We start from the raw sequence: 21357 nt of genomic DNA, 5'->3' as shown, positions 1-21357 counted from the left end.
GTCAGTATCGTCTTAAAAATACAGTGTATGAGGGTTTTGTGCCTCATTCTACTTCGGTATTTACTGAGAGTTATGTTGACACCGCCGATATAACCTTAACCTTGAAAGTTACTGAAGCGCGGCACTGCAGCGGTGATAAAGCCGAGCTGCGCAGCCCCAAGTCTCGCGAGAGTTACCGCGAGAGTTTGCCAGCCCGCGGGATGTATTTAAACTTGGTAAACTCCATTTAACAATCAAATATGTGTGTGTGGTGTTCCAATTTAACTGTAAAGGCCCTGACATCAGATTATTCGAGTTTAAAATATCTCATATACAATTTACGGTTCAAGTGATGTGGAAATGTTAAGAATAAGCTAAGAATGCATGTACATTTATGTTGTTACATTGCAAAGTAATACATTCAGGTGTGTTTTGTCTAATCTAGTAAGATTTATGCACTTATATCTGATTTGTGGATAAGCTATTTTGAGTTTGCCCTATATGTGAGAAAGAGCAATAAGATGTTTAAGGCATTGTATGGTATCTGCACTGCTGATGTAAATGAGTGAAGGAATAGTGTAATTAACAGTGTAAACTGGAGAAATGTAACAACCATAGATACATATATTTGCCAAATGCCTTTTATTTACCTTTTACAGTTAATGAGCATATCTGACAAGTGAAAACACTGGATGTAAATTATATTTGTTGATCTGAAATAAGAGACGCAATTCGGGAAAAGATACGAGTGCTCCTGTGATTCTTTCTCTGAGACTCTACCTTTATTTTTACAGATTTGTATTCTTTTTGTTATTGTGGTCTTCACATCTGGGACCCGTAACAAACTGTGGGGGCTCGTCTGGGATCTCTCCTCTACAGTCGTCGAGGGCAGATCCAGTGATACCAGAACCACGACACAATCGTGACCAAGGCTGCTACTCCAGCCAAGCCAGCGAGTAGGTGTCCAGGTAGTGAGGCGAAAAGGGGACCTTTGCCTCGACGTGGAACCGTACTGCAGTGAGGGGAGTGTGACGCATCCTAGTCACTATCGAGCTGAAGGATAATCAGAAATACATACAACATGTCGACCGAGAGAAAGGAACTCGCCTGGAATATCAGGAGACGCTTGTTTTCACTCCAAGGTCAAGACCTCTTTGAACTCGCTAAGAGCCTTGCATCAGAAAACAAAGACACTACACAGCTCAGTCAGGTGAAATTTTTATTGCGGTCTGTGTTGCTATTACAGTTGCTACTGTGCAAATGTTTTGGTGACATTTAAAATTCTACTTTGCACTCGAATAAACATTTAATCATCCAACTGGCACAGGAGTGCGGAGGCTTTGGATATCCAGTAGTCGCTGGGTCGCTTGGAGGGAAGCATTACTGTTACCACAAAATTAGTTGAGTGACCTGTGGTGGACAGAGTGCCAGCTCTGGCTGAGGTCTTGTACAGAGGAGCGTGGTAGAGGTCAGGCTCTGGAACGTAGTTCTGCTGTGGCTCAAAGTGCACCACCGGCAGCATGGCGTTCATAACCCGAGGCAGCGCATCATCAATCACCATGCCGACATCATCCCAGCGACAGGCATCCATGAACATGCCGTGAACAAGTACACCGTCCTCCTCATCCATGTTTTGTTTTGCACCAATGGGAAGAGTGCGTAGAGCCTCACAGACTGCTTCCTCATCCCTGTAGGCCGGCACCACGCTGAAGCGGAAATTAAGCTCATCAATAGGCAAACTGTAACGCCGGGCATGATTCTGCAACACTCCAGTAAGAAAGCCTTGAGGGAAGAAGAACCCGGAGATCCAAAGTGATTTGGGCTGACCACGTGTGATCCAAGTCTGGATAAAGGAAGTTCTGAGAGTCAAGTCTCTGACCCAAGAAGACAGCGGTTTGAGGGAAGGGTAGGCAGAGTTTGCCCAGTGGGTGGAGACCTGGTTGTTCAGAAAGCTTGTGTAGATTCGGTCCATTTTCTCTGACATCACAACGAGACCTGCTATTGCCTTTTGCAGAGTGATAAGAGACATCCTGAGAACTTTAAGCAAGTTGTTGAATCGGTCTGCTTCTTGGGCCAAAACAGTTGTGAGGGAGTTAATGCGCCCATTGGTGTCTTTGATAAACAGTGTGTCAATTGCTTCATCCATGTCCAGTCGCTCGGGCAGTTTGGCTAAAATCAGTTCGGCGAGCTCGCAGACTATGTCATCGTTACTCTTAGCTCCCTGTTGTGCTGAAGAACAAGGATCAACATCCAGTATGGTATTGATCAGAGTTATAGTTTCTTGACGCGGAAAGCCAAGTTGGCATTCTCATGCATACCAAAGATCTCAGGATCATCAATGATTGGAAGATTCTCAATATACTATATATCTCACCAGTGATGTAGACCAGAGCATCCCAAGGGATGGTGCCATCTTTGCAGTACAGGTTGAGGTTGAGCAGAGCACATTCTCTGTCACTGTCATTGAATTCGTAGCGGATGTTCCAGCCCAGGGGACCAAACTTCTTCCGCTCCTGGATGATTGCATGGAAAAAGCAGATTCCAAAGACAATCTTCCTCCACTGGTGTCCCAAAATGTGGTGTTCAAAGAAACTGCTGGTGATCTCTGTGAAGGCTCGTTGCATGTTGGCTCGCAGGCCTTTAGGAGGCTCGTTAGTCACCTTAACGGAGTTCTGGAGCACTGTAACAGGAAATACTTTGGTCGGCATGGAACTGAGAAATAGACGGAAGTTCTCATGGACTGATGTGTCCGGGTCAGTGAAGGTCTTAATGAGCTCCTCCATGGCTAACATCCAAGACACAGCCAGATGGCAGTTTTGCAAGAAGACCCAGTTGCCACTTGTCAGCGCTGAATGGATCATCTTCTCCGCTATAGGTCCCTGGCCTTGCCCCAGTGAGATAGCCTCGACCCTGTCGAGACACCCTCTCTTATTTGCAAAGCGCTGGAAGGCACCCAGGCAGCACGGTGGCACGGTGGTTAGCACTGTTGCCGCACAGCAAGAAGGTCCTGAGTTCAATTCCAACATCAGGCCGGGGTCTTTCTGTGTGGAGTTTGCATGTTCTCCCCGTGTTTGTGTGGGTTCCCTCCGGGTACTCCGGCTTCCTCCCACTGTCCAAAGACATGCAGCTTGTGGGGATAGGTTAATTGATTAATCCAAATTGCCACTAGGTGTGAATGTGCAAATGAATGTGAGTGCGAATGGTTGTCTGTCCCTATGTGTTAGCCCTGCGACGGACTGGCGACCTGTCCAGGGTGTACCCTGCCTCTCGCCCTATGACAGCTGGGATAGGCTCCAGCGCCCCCCGCGACCCTGAAAAGGATAAGCGGAAGCGAATGGATGGATGGATGGATGGAAGGCACCCATTGGGTCAGAACCTGAGCTGAGGATGAAGATCAATGGGGTGGTAGGGGATATGTCATTATAGAGATTAGCCAGGTCAACTGGAGGGTTTTCCACAAACTCCTTCCCCAAGTTGACAATCACAAACTCAGGTGCTGCAAAAACCACCTTCTCTTCCATGAAGCTCTTGATAAGAACTAGTTTCTGGAAAGATCCCAATCGCTCATTCCAGTAGCCTGTTATCTCCTGTTTCTCCTTTTTGGACTCCTCGAGAGAAGGCAACTCTGACACATAGCCATTCCATTTTTCTGGATTTAAAGATGCTTCAAAATGCCCTAGCTTAATATGGATATGGGTTCTAGTGATTTCTTTGGAGATGCCCTTGAAGCAAGGCAGTGTGTCCTCCAGCTCACAACATGTCTGCCAGTAAAAAACACTTAGCCATGGCACATCTGGTCGCTCTGGAAACTCCTTTTTCAGTGAAGAAGCTCCTCTTAGGAAGTGCCACCATTCCCCATCAGAGATCTCGCCACGCTGCCTCATGATTTCTATGTGCAACATAAAGCTGTAGATAAGCTTGTGTTGCTCGAAGAGTCCACTTGACATATTAATGTAGGAGTTTAGCAAGATTTGATTCAGGAGGATCTGAAGGCGCTCTTCTAGCACAGTGCTCTGATGTCTCGATGGTGGAATTAAAGAGCTGTTTAAAGTACTTGAGTGAGAACTGGTACATAGGATCGATCTCTGACAGACTGGCAATGACAAAGTACAAAACAGATCCTCGAGTGGCCACAGGCCTGTAGCGCTCCCTTGCAGAGTTTATCAACAGCTCAGTTGCTTCTGCCTCTTCCAGACGTTGCTTTATGGCCTCTGAAGTCACCGTTGACTCCTGGAGAGTCTGAACTAGCTCCTCGTTGTCAAGTATATTCCCCTTAGAGGTAAAGAGAAGCTTAAGAATGCAGTCTTCAATATCTTTCAGCTGGCTGCGGTCAGCGTTGATGCGCACAATCAGCTCGTTCCTCTGTTCCTCAAGATGCGGACTCTCAAGACACACCACATCACTGAGAAGTTTGTCTTCTAAGCCAGATTTAGTGACAGTGAAGTTGATAATTGTAACTTTGATGCAAACCTCTGGCAGGTAATGTGGGTTGGCCATCTTTGTGGTCATATAGAACCTAAAAGAGGCAAACCTTCTGCATTCCACTGGCGGATGACATATTGATCACCAAGAATGTTAATCAGGCTAAAAGTGGAACTGATTGGGATGTTCAGGTTCTGGCACTGCGTTATCCACTGGTCAATTAGCAGCTGTCTATAGTGGGAAGTAAATGCGCCATAATATGCCACACAAGCAGCTGCAATGAAGACATTTCCCACAACATTGATGATCTCTTGCTCAAACAGGGCTACACTTTCTTCCCAGCATACTTGTTCGTCACCAAGAGCGGACGTTAGCTTCCCTGCCCTGATCAGACGGGCCTTTGTCAGAGCCATCGTATTAACCAAATATTCTTTCTCATTCATGCTGCTATCAAACTGCTCCTGCAGGACCTTGATCTGGTTCTCCACCTCCAAAAGAAAGCGTTCCTTTGTCCAAAGTGTACTGAGCAGAACTTGCAGGACTGTAGTCATTGCTTTGTATGCTGCGAGTCAGGACACCGAGCAGTGGGATCTTTAAAGCGGACCAAAACTCAGGGAAACTGGGATCGGTCTCTGTCAAGGGACAGTCAGAGGCCGGCGCAGAGTCACAGTCCCAGCCAGTAAGGTCCTCCTCTGCACAGCTCACCACTGAGTGTGCAAGGCGTTGCAGTAAGCTAAAAAGAAAGCAGCCAAAGCGAGACCAGAGAAAGCAACAGGTAACCTCTTGCCAAAGTTTAACACCAAACAGCTGTAAAGTCCACCTAGTTGGAAAGAAAAGCCTTCTCAAGTGTTTGATTGGTGGCTATCCAGTGACAGTGTTATTTGATTCTGGCTCACAAGTGAGTTTAGTGGACAGACATTGGGTTCAGCGGTTTTTTCCCAACTATCAGGTGCGACCCCTCCAAGAGCTGTTAAATGATGGACTTGAAGTTTATGCGGTTAACGGACAAGCAGTTCCTTATGATGGGTGGGTCGAACTTACAGTCACTCTCGCTGGTCACGAAGATCCCAATCTTACTGTGCAAGCCCCTTTCCTTGTCAGTAAGCTGTCACTCCCTTAGCCCCTCCTGGGAGCAAACGTGCTTGGCGCCATTATCCAAGCACAAGAGTCAGACCGAGAGGCCAGTGCTTTATTGTATAGTCTCCTACGCAAAGCTTTTGGTACAGACGAAGAGCAAGTGATGGCTATGGTAAACTTCATACAAGTACCACAAAGAGCAGGATGTGACCCAGCCACAGTGAGAATTGGGAAGAGCAATGTGACCATTCCTGCTGGAAAAGCAGTCCAAGTGTGGTGCAGAGTACCCCAAAGTTTTGACATTTGTGACCCCCTGGTGCTGTACGAACCCGATGAGAACACTGCCTTGAGATACCTGAGTGTTGGGGAAGGGCTCCTTGAGATCAACAACCATCAAAGGCCATTTGTTAAGGTCCCCATCTCTAACCACTCCAAACACGAAATAATTCTACCGAAGAGAACAGCCCTGGGTACTATTCAACATGTCGCTAAAGTTATTGAGACAGACCGACCCACAAACACATCAGAGGTGACTCAACCCACACAGAGCCCCATCACCACAGCTGAGGTAAGCGCAGCCACCTCTGTTCCCCAAGCTTAGCTATCACTTTTGCTCCAGCATGCTGGGAATGGCATTGTTTTTTAGCAAAATGTTCTTGTTGGTGGTTGGGAAAAATGCTTTCATGTTTTGGTGCCATTCTTTATTCATGGCTATGTTTTTAGGCACAATTGTGAGTGATCCCACGCCTATGTATGAGACGTAACCCCACACACGAATAGTCACAAGATTCATTATTGTTGGCATGACACAGGCCTGATGTTAGAGCTCACCTTTTCGTCTCTGGACAATCATTTCTCTGGCTGTCTCAAACAATTGTAAAGGGGCTTCATCAGAGAAAAAATGACTTTTAACACAGGCCTCTGCAGTACCTGTAGTTTTTTGAAAAACATCAGTCTCACTCACACTCACACCTGCCTGCTGTCTTTCCTAAGCAACTGAATAATTTTAGGACAAGGATGGCAAACTCATTTTACACTGTGGGCCACATACAGCCCCCTTTCATGTAAAGTGGGCCAGACCAGTGAAACTCTTTCTATCAATCTAAAGAAGTTTAACTACACATTTAAACCCTGTGATACAAGAAAAATAAGTTTCAACAGTACATCTCTTTTTGTTCGTGAGAAAGAAATGCTGTTTTGGTAAATGAAAGAAATCTGTCAGGATCAGTCTTTGGACTTAAATTGTAAGAAATTAGAAGTCTGGTAGCTCATTGCCCAGTCTGTCCTAAAATTATAAAACATCTTGTTAATTAACAAAAAATGCCCATTTTAATAACGTGAGCCCATGGAGAAAATTTTTTTTATTTCGTAGACAGTAAAAAAGTAGGAACTTTTCTGCTATTTCAGTTTAGCGTGGTATTTTCATAAGCTGATAAAAATATAGAAAATGCAGTTGAAAAAATAAAATGTATCCTCTCATTGACATTTTCCAAAAACTATCCAATGACCAGATTGGAGTCTTTGGCAGGCCAGTTCTGGCCCCCTGCCTTGTGTTTGAAACCCCTGCTTTAGGAGATGGTACTGGCGCTTGCTGGGCTTTGTAAGGTGCCCTGAAAACGTATTTATAACAACTGAACTTCTCTCTTTAAAGTTCTTCATGCTCCAATAATTGGTTGATTTAGGTGCAATCTTACTAGCATCAGTATCCCTGGGAAGCTCTTTTTATGCAAAGCAGTGATGACTGTACATGTTTTCCTGCAGATAACCATGGTTAATAGAGTAAGAACAATGACTTCAATAACCACTGCCTGTTGTTTTAACTCAGTCAGTTTAGCTTGACAGATCTTCTCCTCATCAACATTCTCACCCGAATTAATGAGAGGATCACTTAAATGATGTTCACAGGTGCTTTTGAAGCAGGGCTGATGGACTGTGTGGGGCTTTTTGCATGTGTTATTGTTCTCTAAAGCACTCTGAGCAGCATGTTTTGATGGCATCTCAGTGAAGAACACTATATGCAGTGGTTGTGCATATGTTTAAAAATGCAATATTTGCACGTGCAGTGCAGTGTAGTGTGATACTCATATAAGGTAGCACAAAATGTAATACACTAGTAACTAGTAACTTCATGAAAATAGTTTGTAAACCGAAGTAAATACACTTGTTTTCTGCTTATGATAATGATACTGAAAGTAATACTGAAAGAACTTCATACTAATGAAAATAGCAACTGTGTTAATAAATAACAGAATTTCATTTGTTATTTTTCTTTTCTTTTTAACTTTACTTTTGCTTTTCTTTTTATCTCAAAAGGAACAGCCTCTCGTAGAGTGGAGGAGTATAAGAGTCGGGGTGGAGTTTCCACTCAAAAGTCCAGTTGTTATGAAAGCTTTCAGGAAACCTGGACCAAGCCAAGCACCATAAAAGCAGGCACTTCAGCGCAAAACCCTCAGAATCACATCGATCTGCACTGAAGTCAAAGGCTAAAGAATCACTTAAAATGGTAAGTGGAAGTTGAATCAGTTTAAATTCCATTCTCTGCACTGCAGATTTATTCAGTTGTATCTTATAGCCTGTGAGTGATAGTATACTATTAATGTATGTTAATGCATCTTTCTAACTTATTTTTTAGGAATTGTGCTATGGATTATTTCAGGCACGTGCATCATGGATCCAGTTCACTTTTATCTGCTCAAGTATGTGCAATGCAGACATCATCCCACCTGCAAGTTTTATAGCCTGATAGAAACTTAACATTTTTTGCATTTTTGCAAAAAATTGCATCTAATGTGTATCTCTGTTCTGTATCCTTAGTGCTGTGCATGTGGACTAGTGTTGAGTCCTGGTCTTACGTCTATTCAAACAAATCAATGAAATGGGATGATGCACGTAATTGGTGCAAGGAGAGCTACACAGACATGGTGGCCATCCAGAACCGGGAGGAGATCGAGCATCTTAACAACTGGCTGCCCAAAAAAAAGGGCTACTACTGGATAGGGATCCGTAAGATCAATGATGTCTGGACCTGGGTAGGAACCAACAAAACTCTGACAGAAGAAGCGACAAACTGGGCAGAAGGAGAACCGAACAATGGCAAAACTGGACAAAGTGTAGGAGTCAGTGAGGACTGTGTGGAGATGTACATTAAACGAGACCAAAATCCAGGCACGTGGAATGACGAGAGGTGTATGAAAAAAAAGACTGCTCTGTGCTACACAGGTAAGCAACAGTTTGGGGCTTATATGCTTTATTTTAGCTGCCTTAGATTTGTTATTCTGGTTCATTATTATCAAGGTAATCTACTGATAAAACATTTAGAAATAGTTTATTTGATATATTATTTTTACTATGATTAGCAAGGCTTATAAAAGCATGTCTGTTTTTTCCAGCGGCTTGTAAGATTGACTCCTGTTTGCATGGAGAGTGTGTTGAAACCATCAACAGCCACAAATGTGATTGCTTTGAAGGGTTTTTTGGAGACAAGTGTGACCAAGGTAAGAAAACAAAGTGACAGCGTAGTTTAAATACATATTTTAAGTTACATAAAGGATTTGATATCTAACTGTGTGTTTTATTTGTTGTCAGTTGTGCAGTGTAACAAAGGTGAAGTGGTTGTTCCAGATAAAGGACATGTAAATTGCTCTCACAACTATGGCAGTTTCTCCTATGACTCCTTGTGTCAGTATTCCTGTGAGGAAGGATACAAGCTGAGTGTGCCAGGACCTTTGAGGTGTACTTCCTTAGGAAAATGGTCAGAAAAACCCCCTACATGTGAAAGTGAGTTTAAGTATTAATAGCTTATAATATTGCTACTACTTTTTGGTACTTTTATTATTTACTACACAGTGATGGAGTCGTGGACTGATGTTTTTTTTCCTGTTGTCTACAGTGATTCAGTGTGAGAAGATGTCAGAGCCGACACATGGATCCATGAAATGCTCCGATCCTCTGGGCTCATTCAGCTATCAGTCCACCTGTACTTTTACCTGTGATGAAGGTTATGTACTGTCTGGATCTCCATCTCTGCAATGTGAAGCATCAGCAAATTGGAATGGATCCCAGCCATACTGTGTTGGTACGGCCACATGTTTTTAACCTTTCATCATTGTGTAGTTTTTGTTATTTGGGGGATGATTTGCATGATGATTATAATAAAAAGCTTTAATTTAACTCCTTCTGTTGCCTCTCTCTTTTGTAGCTGTTCAGTGCCCTGCTCTGCAAAACTTGACAAATGGCTTTGTCAGCTGTGGAGAAGATGCTGATACGAGGTTCAGCTACAAAAACACCTGCAGCTTCAGTTGTGACCAAGGTTACCATTTAGTGGGAGCCAGTAGAGTGACCTGCACATCAGGAGGTACATGGAATCAGCAGATTCCTCACTGTGAAGGTAAGAGGAACACGAAAAGTATAACCCACCATCTTCTATATCATGAGGACACGTTCAATAAAATACACATGTTTCTGTGTCAGCCATCATTCATCTGAAAGCCTAGTTGTATCACTATTTATTGCAAACACCTTTCACTCATCATAGCAATTTTAACAGTGTCTGTGTTCTTATATGTTACTGATTAATTTTCTTTCTTTCTTTCTTTTTCTTTGTTTTAGCAAAAGGATGTCCTGCTCCAGAGGTCCCAACAAATGGTCAGATAAGCTGCAGCCCTTCTCTGTCTTCATTTCTTAGTCATGACACACCCCATCCACTTGGCATGGTTTGTCATTTTACATGTGATGAAGGACATGAGCTGCAAAGTGCACACAGCATGGAGTGTACACATCCAGGCCAATGGACCTCCAGATCACCAACCTGCACAGGTACATGTGAACCCATTTTACTTGGATTACTAGTTGTTCAAAACGTCATTTGTATGTTAATGACATGAAAGTCACATCTTTCTGTCCTTTACAACAGTTGTTCGATGCCCGCTGCTTGAGGCTCCTAAAAACGGTCACATCAATTGTTCCAGCACTGAGTCAGTTTACAACTGTCAGTGCTCCTTCACCTGTGACCAAGGCTACTCATTAGAAGGACCTGAGCTGCTGACATGTGATCATCATGGTAACTGGACTGCAGAGAAACCCACCTGTCAAGGTAAATGAGCAACAACAGAACAAGGGGAACAAGAAGTTAAAATGCATAAACTTAACATAACAAGTTTCAGTTCAAAGTTTGACGCTATTCACATTTCACCGTGTTTCCACAGCTCCTGCTCCAATTACTGCAGTTACTGCTGGTGTGGCAACAGGGGGCACTGCCTTGTTATCTGGTGTGTCTATGGCTATGTGGGTCTTGAAAAAAATGAAGAAGAATGTAACCAAATTTGACCTGAGCAGGTTAGAGAAGGATTAACCATTTTTATTTTCTTTATTTTTAAGTTTATTGAAATTTCAGTGCTAATCTTCTCTCTTTTATTACAGCAGCACTGAGTCTCCCTCACAGAGCTACAAAAACAGCATTGACAGCCTAATATAGAAATCTCTGATATTCTTAATAAACAAATATGAATACTGTAAATTTTTACCACATTATTGCACAACATATTATTTGCACTAGTATAACACTCTAATAAGGCAAAGCCAATGTAAGAAAAAGAGCTTATTTAGACACATCCACTGAATCATTGTATCCCTTTGTAAACTGTAAAAAGATCTGTGATCGCTCTGAAATGTTGTTTCAACATGTATTTCCTCCCAGTGGGAATTTTATATTGAACATATTGTTCTACAACTTCATGAAAATGCTGGGAAAATGTGGCTATTCCTGTTACTTTAAACGTCACATAACATGTAAGCTGCCATTTCCCTGCATACCTGTGAATTCTTTTTAGTATTTATGTGGTATTTATTTTCTAAAAGAAAATTGTGGTGAATGTTTATTCAGGTGTTTGCTTGTACAAAGCTATATTTTTATTTTTATTTACTGAGCCACTGTAACTGTAATGTTCTCATGTACACACAAAACAAATAAATATTGTTTAAAAAAATTAGATTTTGGCACTTCCATGTTTTGTTATAATGACCAATAAAAATATTCCATTAGTTTTGTCACCACAATGATAGAAATGCTTAGCCGAGCAGGGTCTGAAGCCGTCTGCTTTCATAACTTGGCTCATCAATTCTGCACGACATGCACCGACTCTCACAGTTTTAGCAATGACCTTCTGCCACCATGACTTTTTTTAGAGGTTGAGAAAGAACCTCTTTTGAAAGCTGCCTGGACCTTTTGTCTCTCCAGCAACCTTTCCATCATAAAGGACATGACAAAGCAGAATAAAATTGAAAAGTGAGAGGTAGGAAGGAAAAGCTATATTTCTGGGTATTCTATCCATTGTTTTAATTGAGTGTCATTTGTGCAAGCACTTTCGTGGGACAGGAAAGGGTCAGATATCTTACATAAGGCTGAATATGACAACATGTTGTGAACATCGAGTTATTCTATGCTAAGGCTGCCCTGAATGTAAAAATGAGAGCTTACAAAAACCTGGCAATGACCCTTAGATGCACTGAATGGACGCACAATTATTTTTACTGCTGCAGTTTACTTATCTTATGTTTGGGTTGATCAGATAAGCAAAGATTTAACTTCAGCAGCAGCTTCTGTCAAACAACATAACATCTGAGTAAATGAGACATTTTCTCATCAGTCATTTTTAATGATAATAAGCATCATAATGGATGTAAATATATCCACCTTTCACCTTGGGTAGGCAACAGATTAATAATATAGGATTAAGGTTGATATAAATTATTGATATTATCTTTGGGTTTTAGATTTGATGCTAGCAAAATGTGTGACTGATGTCATGGAACATGCAACACTGTTACATGTTATAATCATCACACTATGAATTATTCTGAATGTTTTCAGATAATTCTTTGGATGAGACTACTGTCTGCGGGATGCATCACGACTCCAGCAAGACAATGACCTGGACCCAGGCCAGACAGTGGTGCCAGGCCAGATTCACAGACATGATGTTGAAACCAAGAGGAGGATGACTGTCTGGTCTCTATCCTGCTGCAAAGGATATTTTCTCCCTGTATTTCTGGATTCCACTCCCCAAAAAACACAAGAGTGAAATTTGGACACAGTTTGAGAATAACAGCATACGGATCGGTAATGATTCATCAGCAACAAATGAGCCAAATAGCCGCAGTGTTTTTTGTTTTTTTTGTAAACTAACTCAGGACGAAACTGAGGAGAATGGAATGATGGGAAATGCAGCAATTTAACATCAAGTGGTGAAGATTATTTTAAAGTTTGATATTTCCTATACAAAATTTTGCACCATTTTAAATCCTGTTCTTATTTTGTTGATTTAGAAATATTTTAAATTGTCATATGATTGTCATAATATCACTTTCATTGAACATTTATATTTGTATAATTATTTGTCACATCTTTAACTGCTGTAACTATTAAATTTACCAACTTTGGGATTTATTAAGAATATCATATCTTCTCCTGAACTTGATTCATTTGTATGCAGCTTGGCAAAGGATAAGGCTGTTATCTGAAAAAAGGAATAACAGGAAATATTATTTTGGTATTAATAACAAGCATTTTAATCATGCTTTGTTTGGGGGAGGGGGGGGGGGGGGTGTTCATAATTACCCAGGTTGAAAAAAAAGCCAAACAGGTGAGCAGATGGCTATTAGAATGGGCAAAGAATAGCAAGTCAAAGTTATTAGTAATTTATTATTAGTAAAGGACAGTATAAACTGAGGAAACTACCACAGTTAGTTAAGTCAGGTCATCCTGGCATATTTATACATCCTTATACACACTTTCAGATGTCTGAATGTTTTTAAAATATTTCTTTCCACACAACATGCTCTACATATTTCAATAACTTGTACTTTTCATCATTATTTTGTTTGTTTTTTTTACATAATTTTAACATACCTGAATACCCATGCAGGGCTGATGAGTGAATACAAATTCTCCTCATTGAACTTGTGCATTCACTTCATTTAAAGATAATGATAAATAATTCTGACTAAGGCTGACGGTTCAGTGCTGTTAGGGGTTTTTTTTATATCTCTGGTAAACTGATTCTACTTCTAGTGACTCAGTATGAGATATTATTACCACTGACTAGAACAGCAATACTATTGCTAAGAGATTCAGTGCAAGTTTATGGCAAAACAGGTCCAGAATAATCCATAGCTCTATTTACTCTTCACAAGAAAGAAATGTGAGCATGAAAAGTAAGTTTTGAAATTCTTGTACCTGACAATTTCCCTGTAACCAAAGGCCTCCACAGTCACCGGTTCTCAACTCAAAAGAGCACATTTTAGAGAGAGTTACATCATGGATGTGCAGCTGACAAGTCTCCAGCAACTGGGTGACGACATCATGTTGATATGGACAAAGATTTTGGAGGAATGTCACATTTGACCTATTGCATAAATTTAACTTTATAATTGTGTAGGTTTAAAGTCAGGATGTGATCCTTTACTATACTCTCACATGAAATGAGTCACAAGGACTTACTGTGTATGCATGTGTCTGTGTGGGGGTGTGCGTATATGAGTGAAAGCCTTCCTGAAAGGAAGCTTTGGCCAAAATGATAACACAAAATTTACCAGTGGCTCAATTCCAGAAGGATAAATAATGTCCTTTATCTTTTTATGAATAAGTGTAAATGTAGTGACAATAATGAGTAACTAAAGACAGATAAGACGATATTACTCATCCTTATTTATAGAAACAGATACGACATATTCAAAACAGTAAGGAACAACGCAGGACTACTCTGATAATTCATTCTGAATAACTCTGACTTTTCTAACACGATAGGTAACTCTTTGAGAGATGAATTATTACAACTTATTCATTATGAATAATATTTATTTTTCTCCTCACATTATTCATTCCTGTTTTATCTAAATGGCATAAACCAGTATCTATGCAACAGTTACAAATATTCTATCTGTGGTTCATCTTTATGTTCACCACAAATAAATAAATAAATACATCAGTTGTAATACATTGTAAAAAACAAAACAAAAAAACATCACAAATAACAACATTTGATGTTTTCCCAGTCTCCCAGTCTGCTCCCCGGTACCTCATAATATCCACCCATTTATAATTAGATTATTACTAATATGTCCCTCGCTTGTTCATGACAAACTTCGGTGTCTTTGTTTAACCTGAAAAGGATTACAAATATTTTTATAAACCTGAGCCAAAGACCTGACCTTATTCTCTAATGAATATATTTTCCCCGTTTTTTAATCATGCAAACCATTTCCACGTCAAGATCAATGCTCTACTCACTGTTTCCATCCCTATGGGTCTAAAGGTTTCCTCTCGGTGGAGCTGACCCAGATCCAAACTGTTTTGGCAAGCGCACTGAAAATCATCATCCTCTGTTTCAACATAAGACAACAGAAAACCAACAGTTTTATAAACTGATATTTCAGATTCTGATTCCGTAGGACCAGACAATGTGTGAACACAGCTGGCAGCCAGTGTTGCAGCATATAAAGTTATCAATACTTATATTGATTGAATTTATTTGAATTTGTTTAAGTTAATATCATTTAATGCTTTTTTGATGATGACAGACAATAGAAGTTTTCTTTTTGTCTTTTTTCTTTCTTGTGGGAAATGATCCTGAAGCCTTCTGTGGAATTCAGCATTGGGAAATGTTGCGGGAAATTCCGCTGAAAGGCTTCCTGTAGGAGGATGGAGTCATATATAAGAGGAGGCAATCCAGTGGATCACACTCAGAATCATTTTATCCTTAAATATACTGAGGCGGAAGGATCAACAATCTTCTGTAGGCTATCAGGCATATTAGTTAACATGGTGAGTAGAAGGGTTAGTAATTTAAATATCAATCTTTTCAGAGAACATTATTTCACTTTTATCTTATATTTAATGATGATAGCATGCTGTAAATGTATTTTAACTTGTTTTGTGATTTTATTTTCATAGGATTCCTGCTTTGGACTACTTAAGACCTGGGGATATAAGAGCTCTGCTTCATGGATGAATTTCACCTTCATTTGCTTAGGTAAAGAATTTTGATGCAAGCAGAAACATCAGTGTAACTCTTGCAAGTTTTACAACCAAAGAGAAATTCTTAAAATCCATCCTTTCTGCCACATATGCATCTAATGTGTATCTCTGTTCTCTGTCCTTAGTGCTGTGCATGTGGACTAGTGTAGAGTCCTGGTCTTATTTCTATTCAAACAACACAATGACATGGGAAAATGCACGAAGCTGGTGCCAGGAGCACTACACAGACATGGTGGCCATCCAGAACCAGGAAGAGATTGAGCATCTTAACAACTGGCTGCCCAAGAAAAATGGCTACTACTGGATTGGAATCCGTAAGATCAATAATGTCTGGACCTGGGTAGGAACCAACAAGCCTCTGACAGAGGAAGCAACCAACTGGGCAAAAGGAGAACCGAACAATGGCGAGAGAGAAATAAATTCAAAGATCAGTGAGGATTGTGTGGAGATGTACATTAAAAGAGACAAAGAACCAGGCAAGTGGAATGACGAGAGATGTACAAAATCAAAGACTGCTCTGTGCTACACAGGTGAGCAAAATTTTGGGACTAACATACTAGAGCAGATTAAAAAATTAAGATTAATTATGTGACACATTATTTTACTATAATAGGTAAAATTTCTAAAAGCATGTCTGTTTTTTCCAGCGGCTTGTAAGATTGACTCCTGTTTGCATGGAGAGTGTGTTGAAACCATCAACAGCCACAAATGTGATTGCTTTGAAGGGTTTTTTGGAGACAAGTGTGACCAAGGTAAGAAAACAAAGTGACAGCGTAGTTTAAATACATATTTTAAGTCACATAAAGGATTTGATATCTAACTGTGTGTTTTATTTGTTGTCAGTTGTGCAGTGTAACAAAGGTGAAGTGGTTGTTCCAGATAAAGGACATGTAAATTGCTCTCACAACTATGGCAGTTTCTCCTATGACTCCTTGTGTCAGTATTCCTGTGAGGAAGGATACAAGCTGAGTGTGCCAGGACCTTTGAGGTGCACGGGGTCAGGAAAATGGTCAGAAAAACCCCCTACATGTGAAAGTGAGTTTAAGTGCTAATAGCTCGTAATATTGCTACCTTTTTTTTTGTAATTATATTATTATTTACTACACAGTGATGGAGTCGTGGACTGATGTTTTTTTTCCTGTTGTCTACAGTGATTCAGTGTGAGAAGATGTCAGAGCCGACACATGGATCCATGAAATGCTCCGATCCTCTGGGCTCATTCAGCTATCAGTCCACCTGTACTTTTACCTGTGATGAAGGTTATGTACTGTCTGGATCTCCATCTCTGCAATGTGAAGCATCAGCAAATTGGAATGGATCCCAGCCATACTGTGTTGGTACGGCCACATGTTTTTAACCTTTCATCATTGTGTAGTTTTTGTTATTTGGAGGATGATTTGCATGATGATTAAAATAAAAGCTTTAATTTAACTCCTTCTGTTGCCTCTCTCTTTTGTAGCTGTTCAGTGCCCTGCGCTGCAAAACTTGACAAATGGCTTTGTCAGCTGTGGAGAAGATGCTGATACGAGGTTCAGCTACAAAAACACCTGCAGCTTCAGTTGTGACCAAGGTTACCATTTAGTGGGAGCCAGTAGAGTGACCTGCACATCAGGAGGTACATGGAATCAGCAGATTCCTCACTGTGAAGGTAAGAGGAACACGGAAAGTATAACCCACCATCTTCTATATCATGAGGACACGTTCAATAAAATACACATGTTTCTGTGTCAGCCATCCTTTGCCAGAATCCAGAGAGAGAAGCTCCCCTCATCATGCAGTGCAGTGAATCTGAGACTGAACTGCGACCAAACTCCACCTGCAGCTTCAGCTGTGAAGAAGGTTTTGAACTGCAGGGAGCAAACACCATCAAGTGTTCTGAGGACGGACAGTGGAATGAAAACATACCTACATGCAAAGGTCTGAAAGACTAATTATATCAATATTTACTACAAACAGTGTTACTCCAGTTTTTTTCTTGGATTGATTATGTCATGACATATTAGTAATATTTTACTCTTTTGTTTCCCTTTTGTAGCAAAAGGATGTCCTGCTCCAGAGGTCCCAACAAATGGTCAGATAAGCTGCAGCCCTTCTCTGTCTTCATTTCTTAGTCATGACACACCCCATCCACTTGGCATGGTTTGTCATTTTACATGTGATGAAGGACATGAGCTGCAAGGTGCACACAGCATGGAGTGTACACATCCAGGCCAATGGACCTCCAGATCACCAACCTGCACAGGTACATGTGAACCCATTTTACCTGGATTACTTGTTGTTCAAAACGTCATTTGCATGTTCAGAATCTTACGAGCACAGGTGAGATCACTTTTTCAATATGCAATATCTTCCTTTCTTTTACAACAGCTGTTACATGTTTGTTGCTTGAGGCTCCTGAAAACGGTCACATCAGTTGCTCCAGCACTGAGTCAGTTTACAACTCTCAGTGCTCCTTCACCTGTGACCAAGGCTACTCATTAGAAGGACCTGAGCTGCTGACATGTGGTCATCATGGCAACTGGACTGCAGAGAAACCCACCTGTCAAGGTAAATGAGCAACAACAGATCAAATGGTACACAAAATGTAAATGTGCACACTTACAAATCTCTGTTCAAAAGTTCACATTATTCACGTTTTACAATGTTTCCACAGCTCCTGCTCCAGTAGCTGCAGTTACCGTTGGTGTGGCAACAGGGGGCACTGCCTTGTTATCTGGTGTGTTTATGGCTTTGTGGCTCTTGAAAAAAATGAAGAAGAAAGCTGACGCATATGAAGTGAGCAGGTAAGAGAAGGATTCACCTCTTTGTTTCCTTCATCTTTCTTTTGAAGTTTGTTGTCTTATCCTCTCCTCTCTTTTTTCACAGCAACTCTGACATAGAGTCTTCCCCACAGAGCTACAAAAACAGCACCGACAGCCTAATATAGAAGACACTTCTCTTCCTCTAAGGCAGCTACAGACAGCTGTATATTTCTCCACAGAAATGCAAAAAGTACATATCATATACACTAGCATAACAGATGGGAAAAAAACAGCCATACTAAATGTGACAAGGAGTGACATTTGAATTTTCCTGAAACTTTTAAAAGATCTGCAATTGCTCTGAAATGTTGTTACAACATGTATATCCTCCAGAATGGAATTTCATATTGAACATATTGTTCTACAACTTCATGAAAATGCTGGAAAGGTGGCACGATTCATGTCACCATAAATGTTACATAACGTTATGTGTGAATTGTCATTTAGCTGCACAAATGTGAATAATTTGATATGTATTTATTTACTATTTATTTTAGAATAGGATAGTTCGAATTGAATTTTTATTTTATTGTTTTTATGTGTAAAGTTGTGTTTTCTTTTACCTTCACTGTTTTTTTATACTATGAAATTTTACAGTTGATGTTTTATGAAATTCTGGAATATATGCAAACCTAATAAACCTTTTTGGAAAAAATATGAAGACAAATGTCTTTGTTTGCTGTTGGCACATTCACTTTTCTTCATCAGGACTAATAATAACAGTTCAGCTGTGTCACCACATTGCTGTAAATGCATAGCCAAGCAGGATCTATTCCAGGCTCATGTGGAACCAGAATTTAAGCTTGACTCATCAGTTCTGCCCATCATCAACCTGATCTTGCAGTTTCACAATGACCTTCTGCCACCATGTGTTTTTTTTAAGGGCTAAACAAGAATGTCTTTTGAAAATGCTCAGACCTCTCTCTTCTCTCTCATGAAGGTCATTAGCAGTTATTCAAGGAAGGAAGAACTGTATTCCTGTGTATTTCATTTCCCCATTGCTCATTGTTTGTTTTAATAAACTGATTGTTATCTGTGAAAGCACTTTAGTGGTACAGGAAAAGGACCTAATGTCTTACATAAGGCTGAAGGTGACAACATCCACTTATTGTATGATAAAAAAAAGGGAAACTTACAAAAGCCTGACACTGATTTTTAATTGTGTTTAAAAAACACACTTATTTTACTGCTGTAACACCTTTTTTGTTTATATTTGAGTTGATTAGAAAAGCAAATGTTTAACTGAAGTAGCAGCTTGTGTTTACAGGTTCACAGAGCATTTTATGGTGTTATTATAAAAATAAGTCAGGATTTTCTTATTCAGTCCTTTTCATCATGATCTTCATTGTTACTTATGAGAAGTACTGTTAGTCTTAACTATTGTTGTTATTTTTTTCTGGTGCAGATGACAGATAATAACAGCACGTGGATCAGTAACAATTCAAGGGCCCTGTATGAATCAAATAATATCCACTCTACAGATATGTGTGTGGAGATGTACACTAACTCAGGAAAAAATAGAAGGAAGTTGAATGATAGAAGTGTATCACAATTTTTGTTGCATAGATTAGTAGTTTTACCTTGTAAAATATTCATTCTGTTATTTATTTCATTAAGTTTTTTTTATATGCTTGTATATTTGTTTATATCTTATTTTACTGATCTATACACCATTCCACCATTTTTATTTTTGTGTTTAACTATTGTGACAGAGCAATTTCCCAAAGTAAATTTGATGGGATAAACTCAATAAATCTTATCCTAAAACTAATGATTTTATATCAGTCATCAAGGAAAAAGACACAGTCTTCTGTACAAAGAAAAACAAGAATCTGTGTGAGTTTTGAAGTGATAAGTGACCTTTTATTGGTGAGCTTTTTCTTAAAACCCAGTGTAATGCAACATCATGTGAAGATGGGAGATGCCAGGAGACTATCAACAATATAACTGTGAACATGGTTTTGAGAGAGAAAGGTGCCAAACGTGAGCAGTTTAGTATTGAAATTGGCAAAGAGCTGCCATTCAAAGTCAGGACAGGTGCTCCACACTCGCGGGGTCTCAGCCGTTCCTCACACTCCGGTCACGCTCTCAGCTCACGCTAAATCTTCCAATAAGCAGGGAAAAGGAAGGGTCCAAGAATCTGAAGCCAGGAAGGGAAGCAATCACTGAAGGTACACGATATCGGACAGGAATCTATAGGCCGGGATTCTCACTAACGTGGTAATTCAATATTCCAGCGAGGAATATTTTTTCCTCTGCCGCATCGATCCTGCTTCCAGTGAATCATTATAAGTTATTAGCATGAACAGGGCTCGTCGTAGTACTGTTACAGTTATCACATTGTCAGAGCTCTGATGACAATACGTGGATTGGCAGTATCGCCTCTCAGTAGGAAGGTTCCTATTTAGAATCCTAGTTGGGACCTTTATGTGTGGATTGTGCATGTTCTTCCTGTGCTTGTGTGGGTTTCCTTCCACAGTCCGAAGAAATACTAGTCAGATGAAGTGGTGATTCTACACTCCTTCATAAGTAAAAATGTATAGATTAAAGTATGAACCTATTATTAGATGTTGCTGCTGGTATAAAGCGCTTTGAGAGGTCAGTGTGACTAGAAAAACGCTATACAAATACTTTGAAATCTGTTATTTTTATATTAGAAACCTGTTCGATTATATTACATTAAATTATGCATAACCCATTTGTGCCCTTAGCTGTGTAATGCCCTTCTCTGGATCAGTCAGAAAATGGATACCATAGCTGCTCAGAAGGTAAATCAGACATTCAACACAACCTGTCGGGTTAAGCGTAACCCTGGCTTTCTCATGATTGGTTCACCAGCTGTCATTTGTAGACACACAGAGGTCTGAAGTGGCCCAAGACATACTTGTGCATGTAATTTCATAAAATTGTGTAAATGTTTGTAAAATGTTGTTGGAAAGCAAGTTACATATGAAGGCTGACAATTGGATCGTGTTTTTTCTTCATTCTAGGTTATTACGATCAGCAATACTAGTGTCATGCTACTGTCACTGCATGTTGGGGTTT

The 21357-nt window shown here is 40.3% G+C and overlaps 1 protein-coding gene and 1 pseudogene across 1 annotated transcript in view; one reads left to right on the top strand and one right to left on the bottom strand.

Annotated features, from left to right (window-relative positions):
- Positions 1 to 708: 708 nt before the first annotated feature.
- On the bottom strand, positions 709 to 4814 carry LOC113015827 (dynein heavy chain 6, axonemal pseudogene; annotated as a pseudogene).
- Positions 4476 to 21357, top strand: part of LOC113015922 (P-selectin-like) — a 39078-nt gene continuing 22196 nt past the window's right edge. Inside the window, exons 1-13 of the mRNA XM_026158296.1 lie at positions 4476 to 6046; positions 7792 to 7981; positions 8111 to 8174; positions 8293 to 8697; positions 8868 to 8972; positions 9064 to 9255; positions 9368 to 9553; positions 9677 to 9865; positions 10087 to 10293; positions 10391 to 10570; positions 17243 to 17428; positions 17547 to 17753; positions 17879 to 18058. Of these exons, the coding sequence (XP_026014081.1) occupies positions 7979 to 7981; positions 8111 to 8174; positions 8293 to 8697; positions 8868 to 8972; positions 9064 to 9255; positions 9368 to 9553; positions 9677 to 9865; positions 10087 to 10293; positions 10391 to 10570; positions 17243 to 17428; positions 17547 to 17753; positions 17879 to 18058 (2104 nt within the window). The 5' untranslated portion in view covers positions 4476 to 6046; positions 7792 to 7978. The remainder of the gene's footprint in view (positions 6047 to 7791; positions 7982 to 8110; positions 8175 to 8292; positions 8698 to 8867; positions 8973 to 9063; positions 9256 to 9367; positions 9554 to 9676; positions 9866 to 10086; positions 10294 to 10390; positions 10571 to 17242; positions 17429 to 17546; positions 17754 to 17878; positions 18059 to 21357) is intronic.

The sequence above is a fragment of the Astatotilapia calliptera genome, chromosome 23 (genome assembly GCF_900246225.1).
Source record: "Astatotilapia calliptera chromosome 23, fAstCal1.2, whole genome shotgun sequence".
In the NCBI taxonomy this organism is placed as follows: Eukaryota; Metazoa; Chordata; class Actinopteri; order Cichliformes; family Cichlidae; genus Astatotilapia; species Astatotilapia calliptera.
This window is presented reverse-complemented; position numbering and strand designations above follow the sequence as displayed.